At 35.1% G+C, this 17,774-nt stretch overlaps 4 protein-coding genes across 8 annotated transcripts; 1 reads left to right on the top strand and 3 right to left on the bottom strand.

Annotated features, from left to right (window-relative positions):
* Window positions 1-132: 132 nt before the first annotated feature.
* On the top strand, window positions 133-2,984 carry beta3GalTII (beta-1,3-Galactosyltransferase II). 2 transcript variants are annotated; one of them, XM_053745458.2, is made up of 3 exons: window positions 133-1,039; window positions 1,401-1,612; window positions 1,716-2,984. In XM_053745458.2, exons 1-3 carry the CDS (start codon window positions 314-316, stop codon window positions 1,987-1,989), a joined length of 1,212 nt encoding a protein of 403 aa, XP_053601433.1. In that variant the 5' UTR covers window positions 133-313; the 3' UTR covers window positions 1,990-2,984. The 2 variants fall into 2 exon arrangements, with proteins under 2 accessions (XP_053601433.1, XP_053601434.1); XM_053745459.2 differs by having other exon boundaries at window positions 135-1,039; window positions 1,422-1,612.
* On the bottom strand, window positions 2,703-10,871 carry Uxs (UDP-xylose synthase). 3 transcript variants are annotated; one of them, XM_053745454.1, is made up of 9 exons: window positions 10,757-10,871; window positions 9,607-9,881; window positions 9,176-9,355; window positions 8,851-8,956; window positions 7,813-7,926; window positions 6,266-6,453; window positions 5,773-5,905; window positions 4,813-4,949; window positions 2,703-4,537 (listed from the first exon to the last, which is right to left on the bottom strand). In XM_053745454.1, exons 2-9 carry the CDS (start codon window positions 9,769-9,771, stop codon window positions 4,421-4,423), a joined length of 1,140 nt encoding a protein of 379 aa, XP_053601429.1. In that variant the 5' UTR covers window positions 9,772-9,881; window positions 10,757-10,871; the 3' UTR covers window positions 2,703-4,420. The 3 variants fall into 3 exon arrangements, with proteins under 3 accessions (XP_053601429.1, XP_053601427.1, XP_053601428.1); XM_053745452.2 differs by lacking the exon at window positions 10,757-10,871 and adding an exon at window positions 10,155-10,392; XM_053745453.1 differs by lacking the exon at window positions 10,757-10,871 and having other exon boundaries at window positions 9,607-10,051.
* Window positions 10,872-12,915: 2,044 nt separating this feature from the next.
* On the bottom strand, window positions 12,916-16,679 carry LOC128670084 (uncharacterized). Its single transcript, XM_053745460.2, has one exon. The coding sequence runs from the start codon at window positions 14,360-14,362 to the stop codon at window positions 13,238-13,240; it is 1,125 nt and encodes a 374-aa protein (XP_053601435.1). The 5' UTR covers window positions 14,363-16,679; the 3' UTR covers window positions 12,916-13,237.
* On the bottom strand, window positions 12,916-17,388 carry LOC128670082 (uncharacterized). 2 transcript variants are annotated; one of them, XM_053745457.2, is made up of 2 exons: window positions 17,258-17,388; window positions 12,916-17,001 (listed from the first exon to the last, which is right to left on the bottom strand). In XM_053745457.2, the coding sequence occupies exon 2, from the start codon at window positions 16,989-16,991 to the stop codon at window positions 15,777-15,779; it is 1,215 nt and encodes a 404-aa protein (XP_053601432.1). In that variant the 5' UTR covers window positions 16,992-17,001; window positions 17,258-17,388; the 3' UTR covers window positions 12,916-15,776. The 2 variants fall into 2 exon arrangements, with proteins under 2 accessions (XP_053601432.1, XP_053601431.1); XM_053745456.1 differs by lacking the exon at window positions 17,258-17,388 and adding an exon at window positions 17,073-17,157.
* Between the last annotated feature and the right edge of the window lie 386 nt (window positions 17,389-17,774).

Here is a 17,774-nt window from a genome sequence, read left to right as displayed (position 1 = left end):
AAATTTACCAGCTTATCTGCCTGCCTAACTAGTTTTTTGTCCAATTCTCTAAATTCAGTCGCGCGGTTTCATTATATCTACAGCTTCATGTCTGAGACTTCCATGGAAAAGTTACACTGACAGATGACACATGACACATGTCCTGTCAGTTCGTGTCAGTTGCCCAATAGCCAGGAAAGGAAACAAATTAAAAATTTAAAAATCATTATTATAATGTTCATGAATTTATCGTTATCAGAAATGGGGTGAATTTATTAAGTCCCATTTGTTTGTCTGTAATGTAAATTAATATTAATTTTGCTGCTATAGTTAAATGTACGTGAGTATAAAAAACAGAAATAGTTTATACAAATGTAGACTAAAACTCCAAATTGCAACTTTGTCTAACGCAAAAACACAACGAGTAGGTACCAAAATGCTGGCAGTCTTTTGTAGAAGACACAGAACCATGATAATTGCGGGTTTTTTCTTTTTTTATCTTGGATGTGGTATAACTTTGAGTTCCCTTCGTATGGATTGTAAAGATGAAGCTACATTGATGAATAAAATGAAATACAACTATAAAAATAATGTGGAGTATGTTGTATTAATTCTCAGTAGTCCAGGCAATGTATTGAAACGTGATGCCATACGAACAACCTGGGCAAAATTTGCCAGCAACATATTTGTAGAAAACGGTGAAAAGTTATTTAAATGGAACCATACATGGATAGGTGAGGAGGTGCCAATAGATTTTATAAAATTCTATTATGTTATTGGAACTCAAGGCTTAGATGAAACAAAGGAAAGTGATTTAAGAAAAGAAAATGCTAGAAGTAAGGACCTTTTACTTTTCCCTGACTTTGTGGACAGCTACAAGAACCTAGCATCTAAGATGTTGCTGGCTATGAAATGGTTAAGTAGTAATTTGAAACACTTAAAATATGTAATAAAATGTGATGATGATTCTTTTGTGAGAGTAGATTTGATAATAAGGGACCTTGAGGCTTATGCACCACGAATGAGTGGTCCTGAAATAGATCAGTATATTAGTTATAAGGTAAGCTTACATCTGTATTTACACAATAATACATGACATATACATATAGGTATTACTTTTTAAGATGACATGTACTCATCTCAGAAAACATAAATCTTATGTACCTAGTTATATAAATATAGCATGCCTGGAACAGCACTGTTGATCTGTACTATGTGCCAGCTATACATTAACCTACACAGTCAGTGCAAGAAATATGTTGAGTTTACAAACTACCTATACCTTACTTTAACCTATCAATTCCTGCTGGCCCGATCTGACAACTTAAGTAACTTAAACCTTCCTTCCTGGAGACAATACAATGGGATTATTGTATTGTCTCCAGGAAGGAAGGTTTAAAAAGTTTTTTTTAATTTTCCAGACAAATTTATATTATTTTCAGCATAATCTGCCTTTGTATAAAGGATTGTACTGGGGTTACTTTGATGGGCATGCAAGGGTCTATACCAAAGGAAAATGGCAGGAGTCTGCTTGGTTCCTGTGTGACAAATACCTACCTTATGCACTTGGTGGTGGATATGTTATTTCTCGAAGCATTGTGGATTATATTGCCAGAAATTCAGATTTTTTGAGGCAAGTATTTTATGGTTTATTACGTATATTGTATTTATATATTTCATTTAGGATTAGATTTCATTATGAAAAAGATTTAAGTGTGTTGTCTTATTGATTTCAGCCTTTACATGTCAGAGGATGTTTCTATGGGAGTCTGGACTGCAGCCCTAGATGGCATAAACAGGGTGCATGACGTCAGATTTGATACAGAATGGCAATCCCGAGGCTGCCTCTCGCACATGTTAGTGCGACACAAACAGACCCCAAAAGATATGTTTGAGATGTACAAAACATTGGTACAATCGCATGGTGAAAAATTGTGCAAGACTGATGTTAGGACAAGAAATTCTTATTACTACAAATGGGATGCTATGCCAAGTCTCTGTTGTAAATGATGACTAACTAGTCAATTAATTTATCAATCATTAATGTCAATACAATAAATCAACAAAGTCCTCTGCTGCGTCGTCCTCTGTCTGTTCACGATAAATTTAAAAACTGCTGCACGGTTTTTATGTGTTTTCACCAATAGAATAATTATTTAGATATTAAATATAATAGTATAATTTATTATATTTTTACCGAACGAAGCCGGGACGGGTCGCTGGTATTTCTATAAAGGAACTTTTCTATGACTTCGTACGCGTATTATCACGATAAAAAATACCCTAGGTCCTGAATATATTTGTCAAGTTCCACCAAACTGTGAATATATTAGATTATTTTGCCAGAAAATTATGAAATAATGAGTAATATATACTATAGTATAATTTAATTTTTCCCGCATTCCAATTGATGCCCCCTGTCAGCGAAGTTGTATGTGAATGAATCCATTGTTAAAAGTATGTTATGAAGTTATAGACAGAAAAACAGTAAAGACTCTTTCTTCACTGTTTTTCTGTAAAAAGTAAAAAACTTATGTTAACTATTAACTAACCTATGTTTTTGTTTCTCCAATATTTTTGGATTTATGAATTTAATATAAACAAAATATGTAATAAGTAACACTCAATAGTTTTATAATTTACTCTATACTTGTATATAATATCTAGTCTTTGAATATATTCAATTTTTTTAAATGTTTTTTAAATAATAATAAAATACAAAATAATAAAATCAGAATTTTTATTTAACCATTTGAACGCATTAAGATATAATTTCATGCGAAAAGAAAGTCATAGTTTACACAGTAACAAAAAATATATACATATATAAAGAGTAGCTACATTTTTTTACAAAAGCAACATTATTAAAAATATTTAGTGGTCGTTCGGACGGCCGTATTTTTTGTGTCGCATTTGAATTTTGATATGGGAAATTTAACTACACGCTCATACATAAAAGATAACAAATAAACATAATGAATCTACTGAAAATCTCCAAAACGGAATTCTAACCCGACGCGAAATTCACGTCCGTGCGAACGTTAACTTATTGTAGTAGGTAACAATCTTAGATTTAAATAAGAAATGGTAAGTATAACATTACAAAGCAAATTTGTTAGATGGATGAGTCATGGGTGCTTCGGCCACTTTAGAAAATGGACTGATAAAAAGAGCTATAGTTAACAATTAGAAAATATATGTTGGTTCCTTTTCGTGTAGGTATTTATTTACTTATTACCTATGTATAAACTTGCAAGATTTACGTCTTGCCTAGTTATTCGAACAATAAAGACTGACATAGCGTAACCATAGTCACAATTTCCATCGACTAGAGGGCTATAGAGAATTCGATACGTGTCTTCCCTAAAATTAAACTTTACACATGGAATTAGCCGCTACTAGTAAGTACTAATTCCATGAGTTTACATACTACCATATAAAATTATTGCAGAAGAGAAGACAAATAAAATAAAAACGCCAAGTCTGGCTTTTAGAAATAAAATATTTGCAAAAGACACGAATAACAAATAGACAGGAATGTAAACAATTCATACATCAAATTAAAAAAAATTGGTATGGTATAATTTCGAAAGTGACCGAAACGGTCAAAGATCTCCAGTATAGGAATCATATTACTGAATATACACAATAGTGGAAAGCACTAAGAGGTAACTGTCAGATATGGTGAATTTTATGGTTGTAATAATAAATAACTCATAAATTTTAACTTTTGACACAAGCTTTTCTTATCGTCATCATTCAACACGTAACAAAAAATTAATGTCCTGCAGTAAAACGTTGACGAGTTCCCTGATCGGTAGTCGATACTGTGTAGGCAATTAGGTCATACATAATAATGCCTTGTCACCAAAACTAAACGTGTGTACAAAATTTCAGCTCAATCTATTGAAGATCTGAAGATCTGCTTTAAAATTTAGTTGCAAGATTTCACCCAAACAAACATAGTTACATACATAACAATATATTGCAAGGTAAATAAAAGCTTGTAAAAAACCAGTAAAGATCATAAGTATATGAATTACCCTAAGGTAGTTTTCTATAAATTGGCAAAACCCTAAGAGTTTAGACGCATAATGTGCACAACGTAACATGAACAATGAGCATCCAATTGTACACTTCTCAAAATTTGATTGAACTTTAATACTGGAGCCCGCACTGCTAATAACTTTTTGATGTATGGTATATATATGTTGCTATCTCTTACATGTGTTGTCCGAACTTTTATGTATGCACAGGAGATGTCGGTTCACGGATGAAAGGGATAGCAATAGAGCGGGCTTCAGTATTATCTATAGCTTCATGATTCTGGACGTGTAAAAAACATGTAGCTCCTTTTTAAAGTCGTTCACATTTTGAGAAGTGCACGTTATGCGTCTGACTCAAACCTAGATATCACAATTTAAATAAGCATTTAACAGTCCTAATGAGGGTTCTCCACATTAGCATCCATGTAAGTTTGGTTATTGTAGAACGTCTTTCTCGATAATTCCTCTTTGAAATAGTCTATCGTCCTTTGAAGTCCATCTTGTAAAGACACCTGTAAAAGAGATTAAGTTTTTGTACTGAAAAAGTAAATTCATTATAGATTTTGACAGTAAGTATATATAACCTATTATTATATTAATTAATTGTATTTAATCATGGCTCCAATACAGTTCACTGTTGTAAAATTATAGTCAAATTCTAAAAATTCAAGACATGATTCTAGGCATATGATTTTAACGTCGTCTTCCAGTAGCCCGGCACCAGCTCCTTGATATCATTTAGAGATGAGCGAGCGAGAGAGAAAAAGAGAGAGAGAGAGAGGCAGACCTTGGGCGCCCAGTTGAGCTGCGCCTCGGCGACGGCGATGTCGGGGCGGCGGCGCTGCGGGTCGTCCTCCAGCGCCGCGCGCGTCGACACCGTGCTGCGGCAGCCCGGCACCAGCTTCTTTATTATCATCGCGAACTCTGTTACAGAACAGCAGCCGTTTTAACGCAATTTAAAATAGAAATATATTTATTCATAGCACACAAATATACATCACAGAAAATGAACAAAATTTTTATATTACAAAGAGTAACACTCAGCTTGTGCCATGACGAGGTGCCAGGACGCTGATTTTCATTGATTTTACAACTTTGTGGCGTGTGGTCCCGGCCTAGAATAGGACCATTCCACATTCTCCCTAAAGGATATAGCCTTAACAGCTGAAATGCAACAATAGCATTCCCAAAGAGAGTTGACTTCCAGGCGGTCAGCTGTTAAATTATAGCTAATCCTTCAAAATTTAAAAGATAATTTTTAGGCGAGCCCTTCGGGGGCATCACAGCTTCGAATGTGATTGAGAAAACAAGGATGAGAGCCAGAATATTGTACAAATGGTCTCCCAAAAGAAATAGACGACATGGACTTGACCTCTGTCATGACACATGCTGAGTTGGCTTATTGTTGAATGCATAAACTACACTTACGAACCTGTTCTTAAGTCAATTTTCTTTTGGGAGACCATTTCAAGTACATTGACGACAAGATTCATGGAAATCTTATTATTTTTATTTACAAAAACAATTAGTTATTCGTTACGAGTTGTAAATAAGTTTATGCTCCAAATAAATGTCCCCACCGATGGGGCATTGGCCATCTTTATAGATGGATAAGGAGTAAAGGTAATGACTCGACCCGCGAGCCCAATGCGGATTGGTGGGTTTTATAACCTGCAGACACAGCCGGGACCACCGACTGAACGTGTCTTCGGTATATACTACAACATGTATATGACCGTCAAGTTACCTTCTATAGTGTGCTCACTAGGGTTGCCGATGTTGACTGGCAGGGTGTAACTGGAGTCCATCAGCGACAGCAGGCCGTCCACCAGGTCTGACACGTAGCAGAAAGACCGGGTCTGCTTCCCGTTGCCATACACCTGATGTATTGAGACGGTTTAAAAATCGGTATCGAAAATATTTTTAAACACAAACATGGTTTTAAAACTAGCTATTGAAGTATAATTTTAAGTAATTAAAAGACCTCTGGTGCCTGGTGGCTTCTATATTATTAAAAACAGTATGAAGTTAATAGTAGTAAATGCATACAATATGTATTTTACCACCACCTCGTGTGTAAGGTTAAACGTATTAAAGCGTACCTATGTGTAACAGACACATCGGTACCTGACACAATACCTCATAAAAAATTGGCCCAGCCATTTGAGCATGAAGAATTAACAACTCACAAACTTTATAATCACCTTTATAATTAGTGGTATAATAGGCCAGGAGCTCACCGTAATGGTCATATTCTGCAGGGCCTGCATTATAAAGTTGGAGACGACGCGACCGTCGGCCACGTGCATGCGCGGCCCGTACGTGTTGAAGATGCGGGCCACGCGCACGGACACGTTCTCCTGCTTCGCGTACGAGTACGCCAGGGTCTCCGCCACGCGCTTGCCTTCGTCGTAGCATGCGCGAGGCCCTGGATTACAGATTATTGGGTTTGGATAACTGGTGCCTGAATCGATGTCGATTTTCGACCAAAACCGATGTTATCGATCTAGGGTAATGAAGCATATGCAAAGACCCCGGGTAATAAATAAACTAGGGTCCCTTCTAAACTATTTAAAATCGCTTGTTCTGTATTCGTTGTAATCTAGATTATCAAGTCAAAATATAAATGCTATATTTACTGGGATATTTTTTTAGTTCAGTTCAATAAGTCGTTCGTAAGTCAGAGTCCGAAAGGCCACCTGAGCTTAGGGGCCATGAGGGAATTAAAAATAATGGACGGAGTATATGGTGCCGCTTCTTCTACACTCCCGCCTTACAAGTAGCGGCAGATTGGTCATCATAAGTGAATTGGTTACATCAGAGTTTCGGTAAAGTAACCTTGGTTGTACAAGTGGCAATGATAAGTATACATTGTCTGTGTTTGTATTTAAGAAATAATGAACAATAACTTATTTAATGTATAAATTATTATATTTACTTAATACTCAAGGTTGTACCTATTACTTTGTGGTTGAAATATTTTAGCTTCAGAGACATACAATGAAAAGAAAATAACATATGTTATGAAGAACTATTTGCTAAATATTATAGATACATTAACAACTCATATATACCTTGATGTGAGACATATAACCAAAGATTAGGTAGTAGCTTCATGTATATCTGGATAGGTGGCGTATAGAAGGAATGAGATACAAATATAGCTCCTTTTATTCCCCAATTTAAAGCCCTGTCCCTTAATCGACTATATGCATCAGATCAGCGTATATAGGCTATCTTTAATTAAAACTACGTACGAATTTTTCGGAATTTCAGAATTATTGCACCATTAATCTTATCACATTTTCAAGTCAGTCAGTAATTAGTAGATTTTCTGTGCGTGGAAATAATCGCGTGAATAATGTTATCAAACATTTAGTTTGTATACCCGTGAGTGTATGCTCACACTCTTTGTTCGACGACCGTTCGAATAAACAGTTCCTAGGCTTATGTTCTGATGTCACATTTGTAAATCCTATCTTTATAGTATAGAGATGATGGTCAACCGGTTAAGATGCCCGTTAAAAGTCCCAGTTTCATACTACACGTGCGACAGGAATTTGTATACCAATCTGACTAATATATGGTAGTCTTCATAAACTGTTTACCACTTGCACAAAATATAGTCGTGAATCCTGCATTCTAAAATAGTCGATATCTAGTTCACTAGTATGTATACACGCCTTCAGCCGGTAGATGGCAGTAGTCATAAAAATCAGTTCAGGTGCCTTTAAGCACTCGAAAAAAAAAATTACACTGGACAAGTAGTATACTTGAATCCCCTTACCTATAGGATTAACATGTCCCCAATATGACTCAGGTTGTGGGTGCACCATGGGATCCCCATACACTTCAGATGTACTAGCTATCAGAATTTTTGCTCCTACTCGCCTAGCGAGACCTGAAATGCAAAAAAATAAACATTTTGATTCATGAAAGTCAATAAGGCATTGTTTAATAAACACATTAGCTTATGCTGTACACTTGAACTTACCTTCGGCGGGTTAAAAAAAAGGTATATCCTACATCTTTGCTCTTAGCTATTGTGCTTGCAATAAATATTTGTTATTTTTTTCTTAAAAAAATGAAAATTATAAAAATTGTCTAATAAAATCATTTACAAATTTCATGACTTTTCTTGCCTAATAGTCTTCCTCCTGAATGATGCCTTGACAAGATTTTTTGAAATGTGACCTACTGTACAATGTACATATTGGATATAATATTCTGGTACTACAACAAGAGATCAATGTGTTTAAAGAAACAAAAAATGTCTTCCTATTATATTACTATATGTTGAACAAACATATTTATACAAACAAAATTGTCGGAATCTATTATTCATTATTATAACTATCAATGGAGTATGCAATCCACACTGTTAATACCTACTTAGGTATTATTGTTTACTTTTATGTTAGCTATAGATAGCCATTTCTTTAGGTAAGCAATGAGTAGGACTCTAGCTACCCAATGCCTAAAAACCCTTACAAAAGGTAATGTTGAATGTCTTTTTATTGAAATACTAGCTGCGCCCCGGTTCTTCGCACCCGTGGGAATTTTGGGATAAAAAGTAGCCTATGTGTTATTCCAGGTTATTATATAATTGTGTACCAAATTTTATAATGATTGGTTTAGTAGATAATGTGTGAAAAGTTAACAAACAACTATTACCTCTGTATTTATAACATTAGTTGGGATACACATTAAAAGTTTAAATATCTGAACCTTACATGTAAGTTATGATATTTATTGTGCAATGATAAATATTTCAATAGTCAAGATTTTATAATTTGGTACAGTAAGAACTTTTTCAGATACATACCTAACATATTGATAGTGCCTAAAGTATTCGTTTTAATAGTCTTGACAGGATTCTGCATATAATGAGGAGGGCTGGCGGGACTAGCTAGGTGGTATATTTCATCTGCCTGAAAAATACAAATGAATGATCTTAATAAACTCACAAATCTAGAATGAGCTTTACAGAGGATGTGATACCATATCACATTCTGCACAAAATATTTATTTCTGAACTTTATTTTGACTTGAATAATTTTTTTGAGTGAATAGTAATAAGTTCAAATGCTTTTCTGACTGTAATTACCCATATACATATAAATGTCTATGATATAGAATAAAAATCATACCTCAACATAGAGGGGATTTACAATGTCATGGTGTATCATCTCAAAGTTGCGATGACCAAACCAATGCTCCACATTTCGTTTGCGGCCCGTAAAAAAGTTGTCAACAACAATTACTTCATGGCCGTGCATCATTAGAACGTCAACAAGGTGGGACCCAACAAACCCAGCACCCCCTGTTACCTGTGAAGAAATATTATAGGCAAAATTATATATGCAATTCTTCTTTATACTCTTTGTACTCAAAGAATAAGCAAGCAATAAGCATTTTGTTGAATTTGACCAATATTTTCAAAACTTTTTCCTGATCTTTAGTCATTATAAAGGCATCAAATGGGAATAAATTTGAATGATGTCTATTCGTAGCTTGCTAGAAAGCTATGAAATCTCATTATTAAAAGTTTAAATTAGTTATTAGTTATAAGATTACAAACCAATATCCTCTTCCTTTCTTTGTATCCTAAATATTTTACATCAGGATATTTCTGTGGTATTCTTCCTTCCAGTATAGCAATTTTTTTCTCTAAATGTTCTATGCGAGACTTCGCCTCCACAAGTTCCTGATTCATTTTCTCATCATTTGGTTTATTTGATTCCATCTTTGGTTTCTCACTAAAATCTCTGTACACAACACGTTCCTGTTGAAATGCTCTTTGTCCATTGATTATTTCGGAATTTCTTCTACTTATAATAAGAGATATTAATATTACTAGAAAAAAATATTAATAAACATTTTATATTATATTATGTATGTGTGATCAACAAAAACGTATTAAAAATAATTAAATTTCATTTGGAACTGGATGTATTATTTTTATAACTTGTCAAAAATTTTAAATTGCATTTTGCGAATACGAATTTTATTGCAGTCGAAAGTAAATCTACATGGTTATTATTTTGTTACTACTTTGGAGTCATAAACACAACACAATGTTAAGATTACTGATAATGATAATGGAGCATTGAACCTTTTTTTACTTACATAGGGCCGCTAAACATAAGGCAGAGATTATGTTACGAAATTTAAGATAGTGCTTTATCATTTCTGAAAGTAATCTTACAAGTTACAGCTTACATTTTCTAGTAACTTTTTATTGGCACTATTATCAGTGATGAAAGAAATAAATATTTGTTAGAAATAACCATTCAAAACAACATTTGATACAAATACGACCACCAGTCGATTCGATGTTGACAACGATGAGGATAAGGATTGGGATTGGTGTAGAAAACCAGAGCAAAAGCGGTATTAGTTAAAAAAAATTAAGTAAAAATATATTATGGTATTTCCGGTATTTCACCGGTTTTTGGTACGATTTTTTATCAATTTATTAACGTTTAATAGGAATGGTATTTTTTCACCACGATGAACTTAGATTAATCATATCGTATATCGTTTCATAAAAACTGCGATTGAATTTTTAAAACCATTACATATTATGCTATACATTTAACATATTATGCTATGTATAACTGAGTCATACTATTTTACATCTGTCATTATATCAAGTTATATTTTACAAAGTATAAAATGTGGGTAAAGAGGGTCCCAAAATCCTTTCTTTGCACACGTCTCTTTGTTACCTTACTGCAAAATAACATTTACGTTGGTCACGTAATTCATGATATTTAGTTACGCCACGAGTTTTCAATTCCAACAGAAACCGGTGCGAATAGGTTTTGCACCGGTGATTCTCACCGTTAACCGGTTTAATAAACTCCGCATTGGTGCAAACCTAAAGACAAAGCAATGACAATGACAGAAGAAGATTGACATTGAAAATGACAAATAGTATCAGTATTGCCAGTTTAATATAATTGTCTTATTTAGTTCCTTCATTAACTGCCTCTCTCACGCCTATCCTCATGCCAACCAAACAACCACTATCGCCGAACTCAGCATTGCGTAGTTAGTTTGTATGAGAGCTTTTATTTCTCGCAATAAAAACCTAGCAAGTATGACGAATCCGCCAAAGTTCGACGAACTGTTTCGCGATAATTATATGGCCGGCATATCTCAATAGATGGCGCATCAAATTCTAATATTACGCATATCTGCATGGTGCAGATGGCGCTGCCTGACGTCTTGAGGTATGGTCCGGTTATATGGTGCAGTGCCGAATTTTGCGGATTCTGTATATTGCTCGTTTTCATTGCGATAATTAAAAGTTCTTAAACAAACTGAACAATGTTAATTGTTCATGCATCCGCGTTGGCATCTGTCTGAGTTTGGCGATAGTGTGAAGCCCGTATTACAACTAGTCTGTACATTTCACAAATAGATATAAGAACATCAATGTAATGCCAGCACCACACTGTTGCGAACTCAGACACATGCCGACGCGAATGCGTGAGCATTGCGTAGTTAGTATGAGTGCTTTTATTTACCGCAATAATGTAAATTATAGTAAATGTATACCGAATCCGCCAGTTTGCCAAATTGGCGACAATGTGGAGCCGGCATAATCAATACATATACATATATAAAACAGTAAAAAAGTTGTGTCTGTACATTTAATATAATTCCAAAAAAATAATTTAGGGCGATGTAGAAACACTAGTAGAATAAGAATTTTCAAAAAAAAACCTGTATGTCTGTTTGTACACGCTAATCTCCGGATCTACTGGACGAATTTGAATGAAACTTTTTTGTTTTAGAGCTATTAAGCCTGGGCAACATATAAATGATTTTGAAAACTGGAACACCTGATGGAGAACAATGATGGTACAACTAAACTATAGGAAATATAGAAATGACGCCTTAACAAAAGTTGTTCAGTCTGATGAGCATTTTCTGTTGAGATATAAAAATCGAAGATCTGCAACACCTAACGCAGACCCATGATGGTACAGCTGAACTATAGGAGATATAGAAATGACGCCTTAACAAAAGTGGTTCAACCTGATGAGCGTTACCTATTGATGCATAAAAATCGAAGATCTGGAACACCTGAAGAAGAATCATAATGGTCGAGCTAAACTATAGGAGATATAGTTTTTCAGTCTGATAGGCACCTTCTGTATTTATAGGTATCCCTACGCTTTGTCTGTACAATTAAATTTCTTTAATAATTTTGACTCCTTACTAAAAACTGTTCGACCATGCGAACGAAGTCGCGGGCTTCCGCTAGTGTTCTATATTTGTGGTACATTTATTATCCTTTGCATGAATGGTTCCGCTGATCTTGCTTAAAGAGTATAATAATATACAGGGTACCGCTTTTTTCTTTTTGTTGATATTATACTACTTACTATATTCTCAAGATTTCTACATCCAAATACGTAACACATACAACGCACACACACTTTGCAATGCGGTAAACAAACTACGCAATGTTCATGCATTCGCGTCGGCGTTCGACGATCGTGTGGAGCCGGCATGGGACATTTAAAAAAAAAGGGAGTTTCTAACAAGTAATTTCATTCGGTTATTTTTGTTATGGAGTCGCTTGTACCTACATATATATATTACAAATTGTTACGACAAATCTTCACATTCGAAATACAACAGATACTTACGGTCGTCGGACACAACGGACCGTCGCATTCGAAACACAACGGATCCTTAGCGATTATAAATAGTTTGGTTGTTGTTTATTTTTTGCCCTAGGGCCTTTGCATTCTAGCTACGCCACTGATACTTGATCACAAAATTTCTTACTTAGGTGGCTATATCTAAGCCAATACAATTCGAGATTCTCTAAAATACAATGTGCTTACTGGGGAAAAAAGAAAAAAGTTACCACGAGAATTAGGGTTGCCGTTGTAATTGAAAAATACTCAAGCAAGTGTTTATGTGAATTGTTATAAAAATAGATGACAATAAAACGAAATATATCTAGGTGTTCTGTTCTTAGTAAGTAGGTAAGTGCTTTAAGAAAAATATTTTATGGTTTTGTGCCTGTAAACAATATCTTAAAGTATGGGATCATAAAAGAAAGAGATCATATTTAGCCATTACAACAGCTTAAAACAGAGAAAATAATACAAAATTATTCTACATTTAACAAGTTATTTCGTTTGATCTAGTTAGGCATTTAAGTAAATAAGTAAGTAGCTACCTAATTAATTTGCTTTAAGTACGCACGATGTACGCATATTGATAGGTATATCTGGTTGGTCACTGAAGAGTCCATCAATTCCAGCTTCAAGAAAAGCTTCTAGTTCTCCTTTTAAATTGCCAAGTGAAGCGGGTAATTTATCAGCAGTCTGAAATTCAGCTGGCAAGAAAGCATTTTCAGCACGGAAAGTGTAAGGATGCACTTTCAATCCCGCATTATGAGCATCGTCTACAAAACTTGTGGCAGATCCTAATTTGTTTTCAGAAGTACGAGGTATAATAAATGACTTGTCAGGCCCTACTGCATACGCATATGTTGCAACTTCTTTCAATCCGTCGGCTGTCGCCATATCACCGTATGTAAGTTTAGTTCCGAGTTCTTTTTGATCCGCTGGCTGTAAAGATTTGTCGCTTTCAAATAGCTGAAGTAATTTCAAATTTGTAATTTTTTTAAGTTCTTTCAAATTGCTGACTTCGAACGACTGAATATAGATTGGAGCGTGTTGACCTTCGTAACCATTCCTGTGCAGCGTGTCCACCACTAGTGTTTCCATGGGCAAGCCGATACGACGGAAGTGGGTACTGTGTTTTATTTCTGGGTATACACCGATTACTCTCTTCACACTATTTTGAAAACCTTTGGCTAAATCAATAATTTCTTGAAAAGTCAGTATAGAAAATGATTCATCCATTCTAGTGTTTCCTGTTCTGATATCTGGTATTCTTTCTACGACGCGGAGTGTCTTGATCTCCTCCAAAGTGAAGTCTTCTGTAAACCATCCATCTAATTCTGTTCCATCGACCGTTTGGTTTCGCCGGCGACTTGCGAATTCGGGTCGTTCAGAGACGTCTGTTGTTAATCCTAGTTCATTGTCGTGTCTTGAAATTAGATGTCCATCTTTTGTCATAACGAGATCAGGTTCTATATAATCAGCGCCCATGGCGATGGCTAAGGAATAGGAGCCGAGAGTGTGCTCGGGAACATATCCACTGGCGCCACGATGAGCTATTACTAAAGGCTTGCATTCGGAATCATCTTCTATAGTATTGATTTCTTTGGTTAAAACTGCAGGAGTTGCTCGTGTTGTCGCCAGGCTGAGCAATGCTATCCATATTAATTGAGCCTTCATTGTATGTATATTAATAAGCACTTACAATGTTAAATCACGAAAACATCTCAAATTTGCATTATAATAAGTTCTTCTTAAATTATATCACATTAAAAATAACTTAATACTTTGAAGTATTCTTTAACGTAAAACGCGATACATTATATAAAGACACAGAGCAAAAGTGATAAATCTCTCAATGACACGAACCACTAATATGATAACTTGTGATTGTACCACCATGTACAAGTGCACACAAAATTCGGATTTTTGAAACGTACACAACAATATGGCATAAACCAGAGAGAGTAAAGTAAGCATAAACCTTGTAACATTACTATAGTAATGAAAAAAAAAATGAAATTAAGACTAACATTTACGGTAATAGTACTTATAACTGTTATTCCTCAAACAAAGTTAGTAGAATAATTAATTCGGTAGCTTGATAATTAAGCTAAAAATAATAAGTTACGGTTATATAGTTCTACATCAATTAATTTTAGGTCATAGAACAGTAATCTTGTTTTATTCGACTAACTTACTTACTTCAAGTTCAACTAGCAATTTTGTTTATTTAAATTAGAAAGTACCTATATAACTTACATCTGACGAAGTTGGCTCTGTCCATTGTTTCTTCTCGAGTTTCTCAAAGTGAACTATCAGTACAAGATAGTGGACTGGAGTTTTTAATACTCAAGTTGTTAGTTTATTTTCAATTACATTGTTTTTAACATTTATTTTGAGTAATCTTCTAATTTAATTAAATATGAAGCGATGAGATACATATTCCTTACCTATACAAGGGGAACTTGACAAAATTCTGTTGTATTTATTGTCTACAAGAGTGTACATATGACAAAGACAAGATAAATAACTTTGTGACGTTTAGAGGGACTTATCGGTGAGTTGAGAGTAGTGGAGTGATTAGTCGCGTGTTCTCACAGTCTTCACAGTACGATTGATTTATGATGAACTGACCTTGGCTCAATTATTACCTTTCTATTTAACTTGACAATTAGGCTTGCAAAGGTTAATTTTAAAATTATCCAAATTAGAAAAACGACTCCACTTATAAAGTAACGTTCGTTCCAATTTATGATTTTATCTATACACTACATGCTGCAAGAAAGCATCTGACATGTGGATATAAGGAAATGACATATGTTTTATCGATAGTATTTACTTATAGTCCTTGGTAGATATCTAATTATCAGTATATCATTATCAGTAGTTCCTTAAAATAAAGTAGGTACATGTTTACACATCTTCAGTAAATTTTCAGTAGTCACTCGAAACACTTTTGTAATAAATGTTATTAATATGACTTGTAAAAATATCATACTTACCTACATATGTAAGATACAGTGAAGTTACTAAACCAATGAAAAAACCTGATTCCTACCTAATTACGATATCTTTGGATTATTACGCTAACCTAGCTCAAAAGGTGGAAAGATAAAATAGTTAAAGTAATTAAAAGCAACACATTGTACCAGAGTATAGATTTGGTTAGAGCAGCTGAGGATGTTCTGAACTGGCATTCTGGGTTTTCTACAACACATTTATCACGCATCCGTACAGGCTGGTCGGGCTGGTCTGCGAACAGGCCATCGATACCAGCTTCCAGGTAGGCCCTTATCTCCCCTTCATAGTCTCCAATAGCTGCAGCAGATGTATCGTTACTTCTGAACTCGATAGGAAGAAATTGGTTCTCAGAGCGGAACGTGTAAGGATGCACTTTTAACCCAGCTGCATGAGCGTTGGTCACAAAATTTGTAGCCGATCCAAGGTTTCCTGTCTCTGTTAGAGGTATGATGTAAGATTTATCCGGACCCACAGCATAGGCATAGGTAGCCACTTCTCTCAGACCTTCCGCTGTAGCCATTGCTAGGTATGTCAATCCAGTCCCCGATTCTGCCTGGTCAAAAGGTTGCCTCGATGGACTTCCATATAACTGCAAGAGTCTAAGGTCAGTCATCTTTTTTAATTCTTTAAGGTTGTTTACTTCAAAAGACTGTATATAAATTGGATCATCTTGTGTCTTATAACCATTGCTGTGCAATATGTCCACCAAAGGTTGTTCCATGGCCAAGCCCAGTCGTTGGAAATGAAAGCCATGTTTAATTTCTGGGTAAATGCCAATCTCTCGGCAGTAAATACCTTGCATACTCTTGGCTAGATCTATAATTTCTTGCATTGTAGGAACATCGAAGCTTCCATCCATTCGTGCATTACCGGGTCTAATGTTCGGAATACGTTCTATAGATCTCAAAGACTTTATTTCTTCTAATGTGAAGTCTTCTGTAAACCATCCGCTTATTTGGAAGCCGTCTACTGACTGTGTGCGGTATCGGGACGCGAATTCAGGTCTGTTGGCGACGTCTGTAGTTAGTCCCAATTCATTGTCATGGCGCGCTATAATGTGTCCATCTTTTGTCATCACTATGTCGGGCTCGATATAGTCTGCACCCATGCTGACTGCAAGGGCGTATGCCCCTAGAGTGTGTTCGGGCACGTACCCACTGGCACCACGGTGGGCAATCACTAGCGGACTACAGACGTCAGCAGACGAAGTTCTCGGTGTCACATTCGCCACGGATAATCCAGCGTAGCAAGAAAACAAAAGACATGCGAACACTTTTCTCTTCATTGTTTTCGCCCTGAAATATATTCTTAAATTAGATTTGAAATGCTAGTTAGACTGTGGCAATCCTTAGGTAAGTATACTTACATTTGCATGCGTGATCACTTCCTCACAAATAACAACTGAGTTTAGTTTCAGATAATGGCTATCAAAATAATCCTTGTTATATATTAAAACAAATTGTGGGATTAAAGACTTGGTGTATTATACATAACGTATAGTTGTGTATTAAATTTGTTAATAAAAAAATAATAGATAAATTCTGTACTTACTCAAAGTATCTTCAATTAATTCTAAAGATTTGTTTGTATTTTGTATCAGTTTGTACCAACACTTTGCAGGAGAAGAAACGACTTTATTTTTATAATGTCAAGACAAGACTGAGGCAATCAAGGTCTGAGGAAATAAACGATTGTAGACAACTACGTTGTTGTGTAACCAGGAAAATATTTTTTATGATTGAGAGAAAAGAAACGAGATGCTCTAAATTTTAAAAAAGTCAATGTGGAATATGAATACAATTGAAAGTACATTACGTGCGACTTACGAGATATTTATTTGGCCATGTCTAATTAATTCAAACTTCTAACATCTGTTACATTATAGACATTTTTGATCATTATTCACGCCTTGTAATTTAAATACATTTCTGCAGTTGACTAAATCAACTAATTAAATATTAATTAGAGATAGACCTTGGTACAAAGGTGACGACTCAAGCAGACGTGCTTGAGTACCCCACTTTCATTTATTTCTGCCGCCAAAAAGCAAGAGATGCAGTGTAATTAC

The sequence above is a fragment of the Plodia interpunctella genome, chromosome 5, assembly GCF_027563975.2.
Source record: "Plodia interpunctella isolate USDA-ARS_2022_Savannah chromosome 5, ilPloInte3.2, whole genome shotgun sequence".
Taxonomy (NCBI): Eukaryota; Metazoa; Arthropoda; class Insecta; order Lepidoptera; family Pyralidae; genus Plodia; species Plodia interpunctella.
The sequence above is the reverse complement of the archived record's forward strand: the minus strand, read 5'-3'. Positions and strand labels throughout refer to the sequence as shown.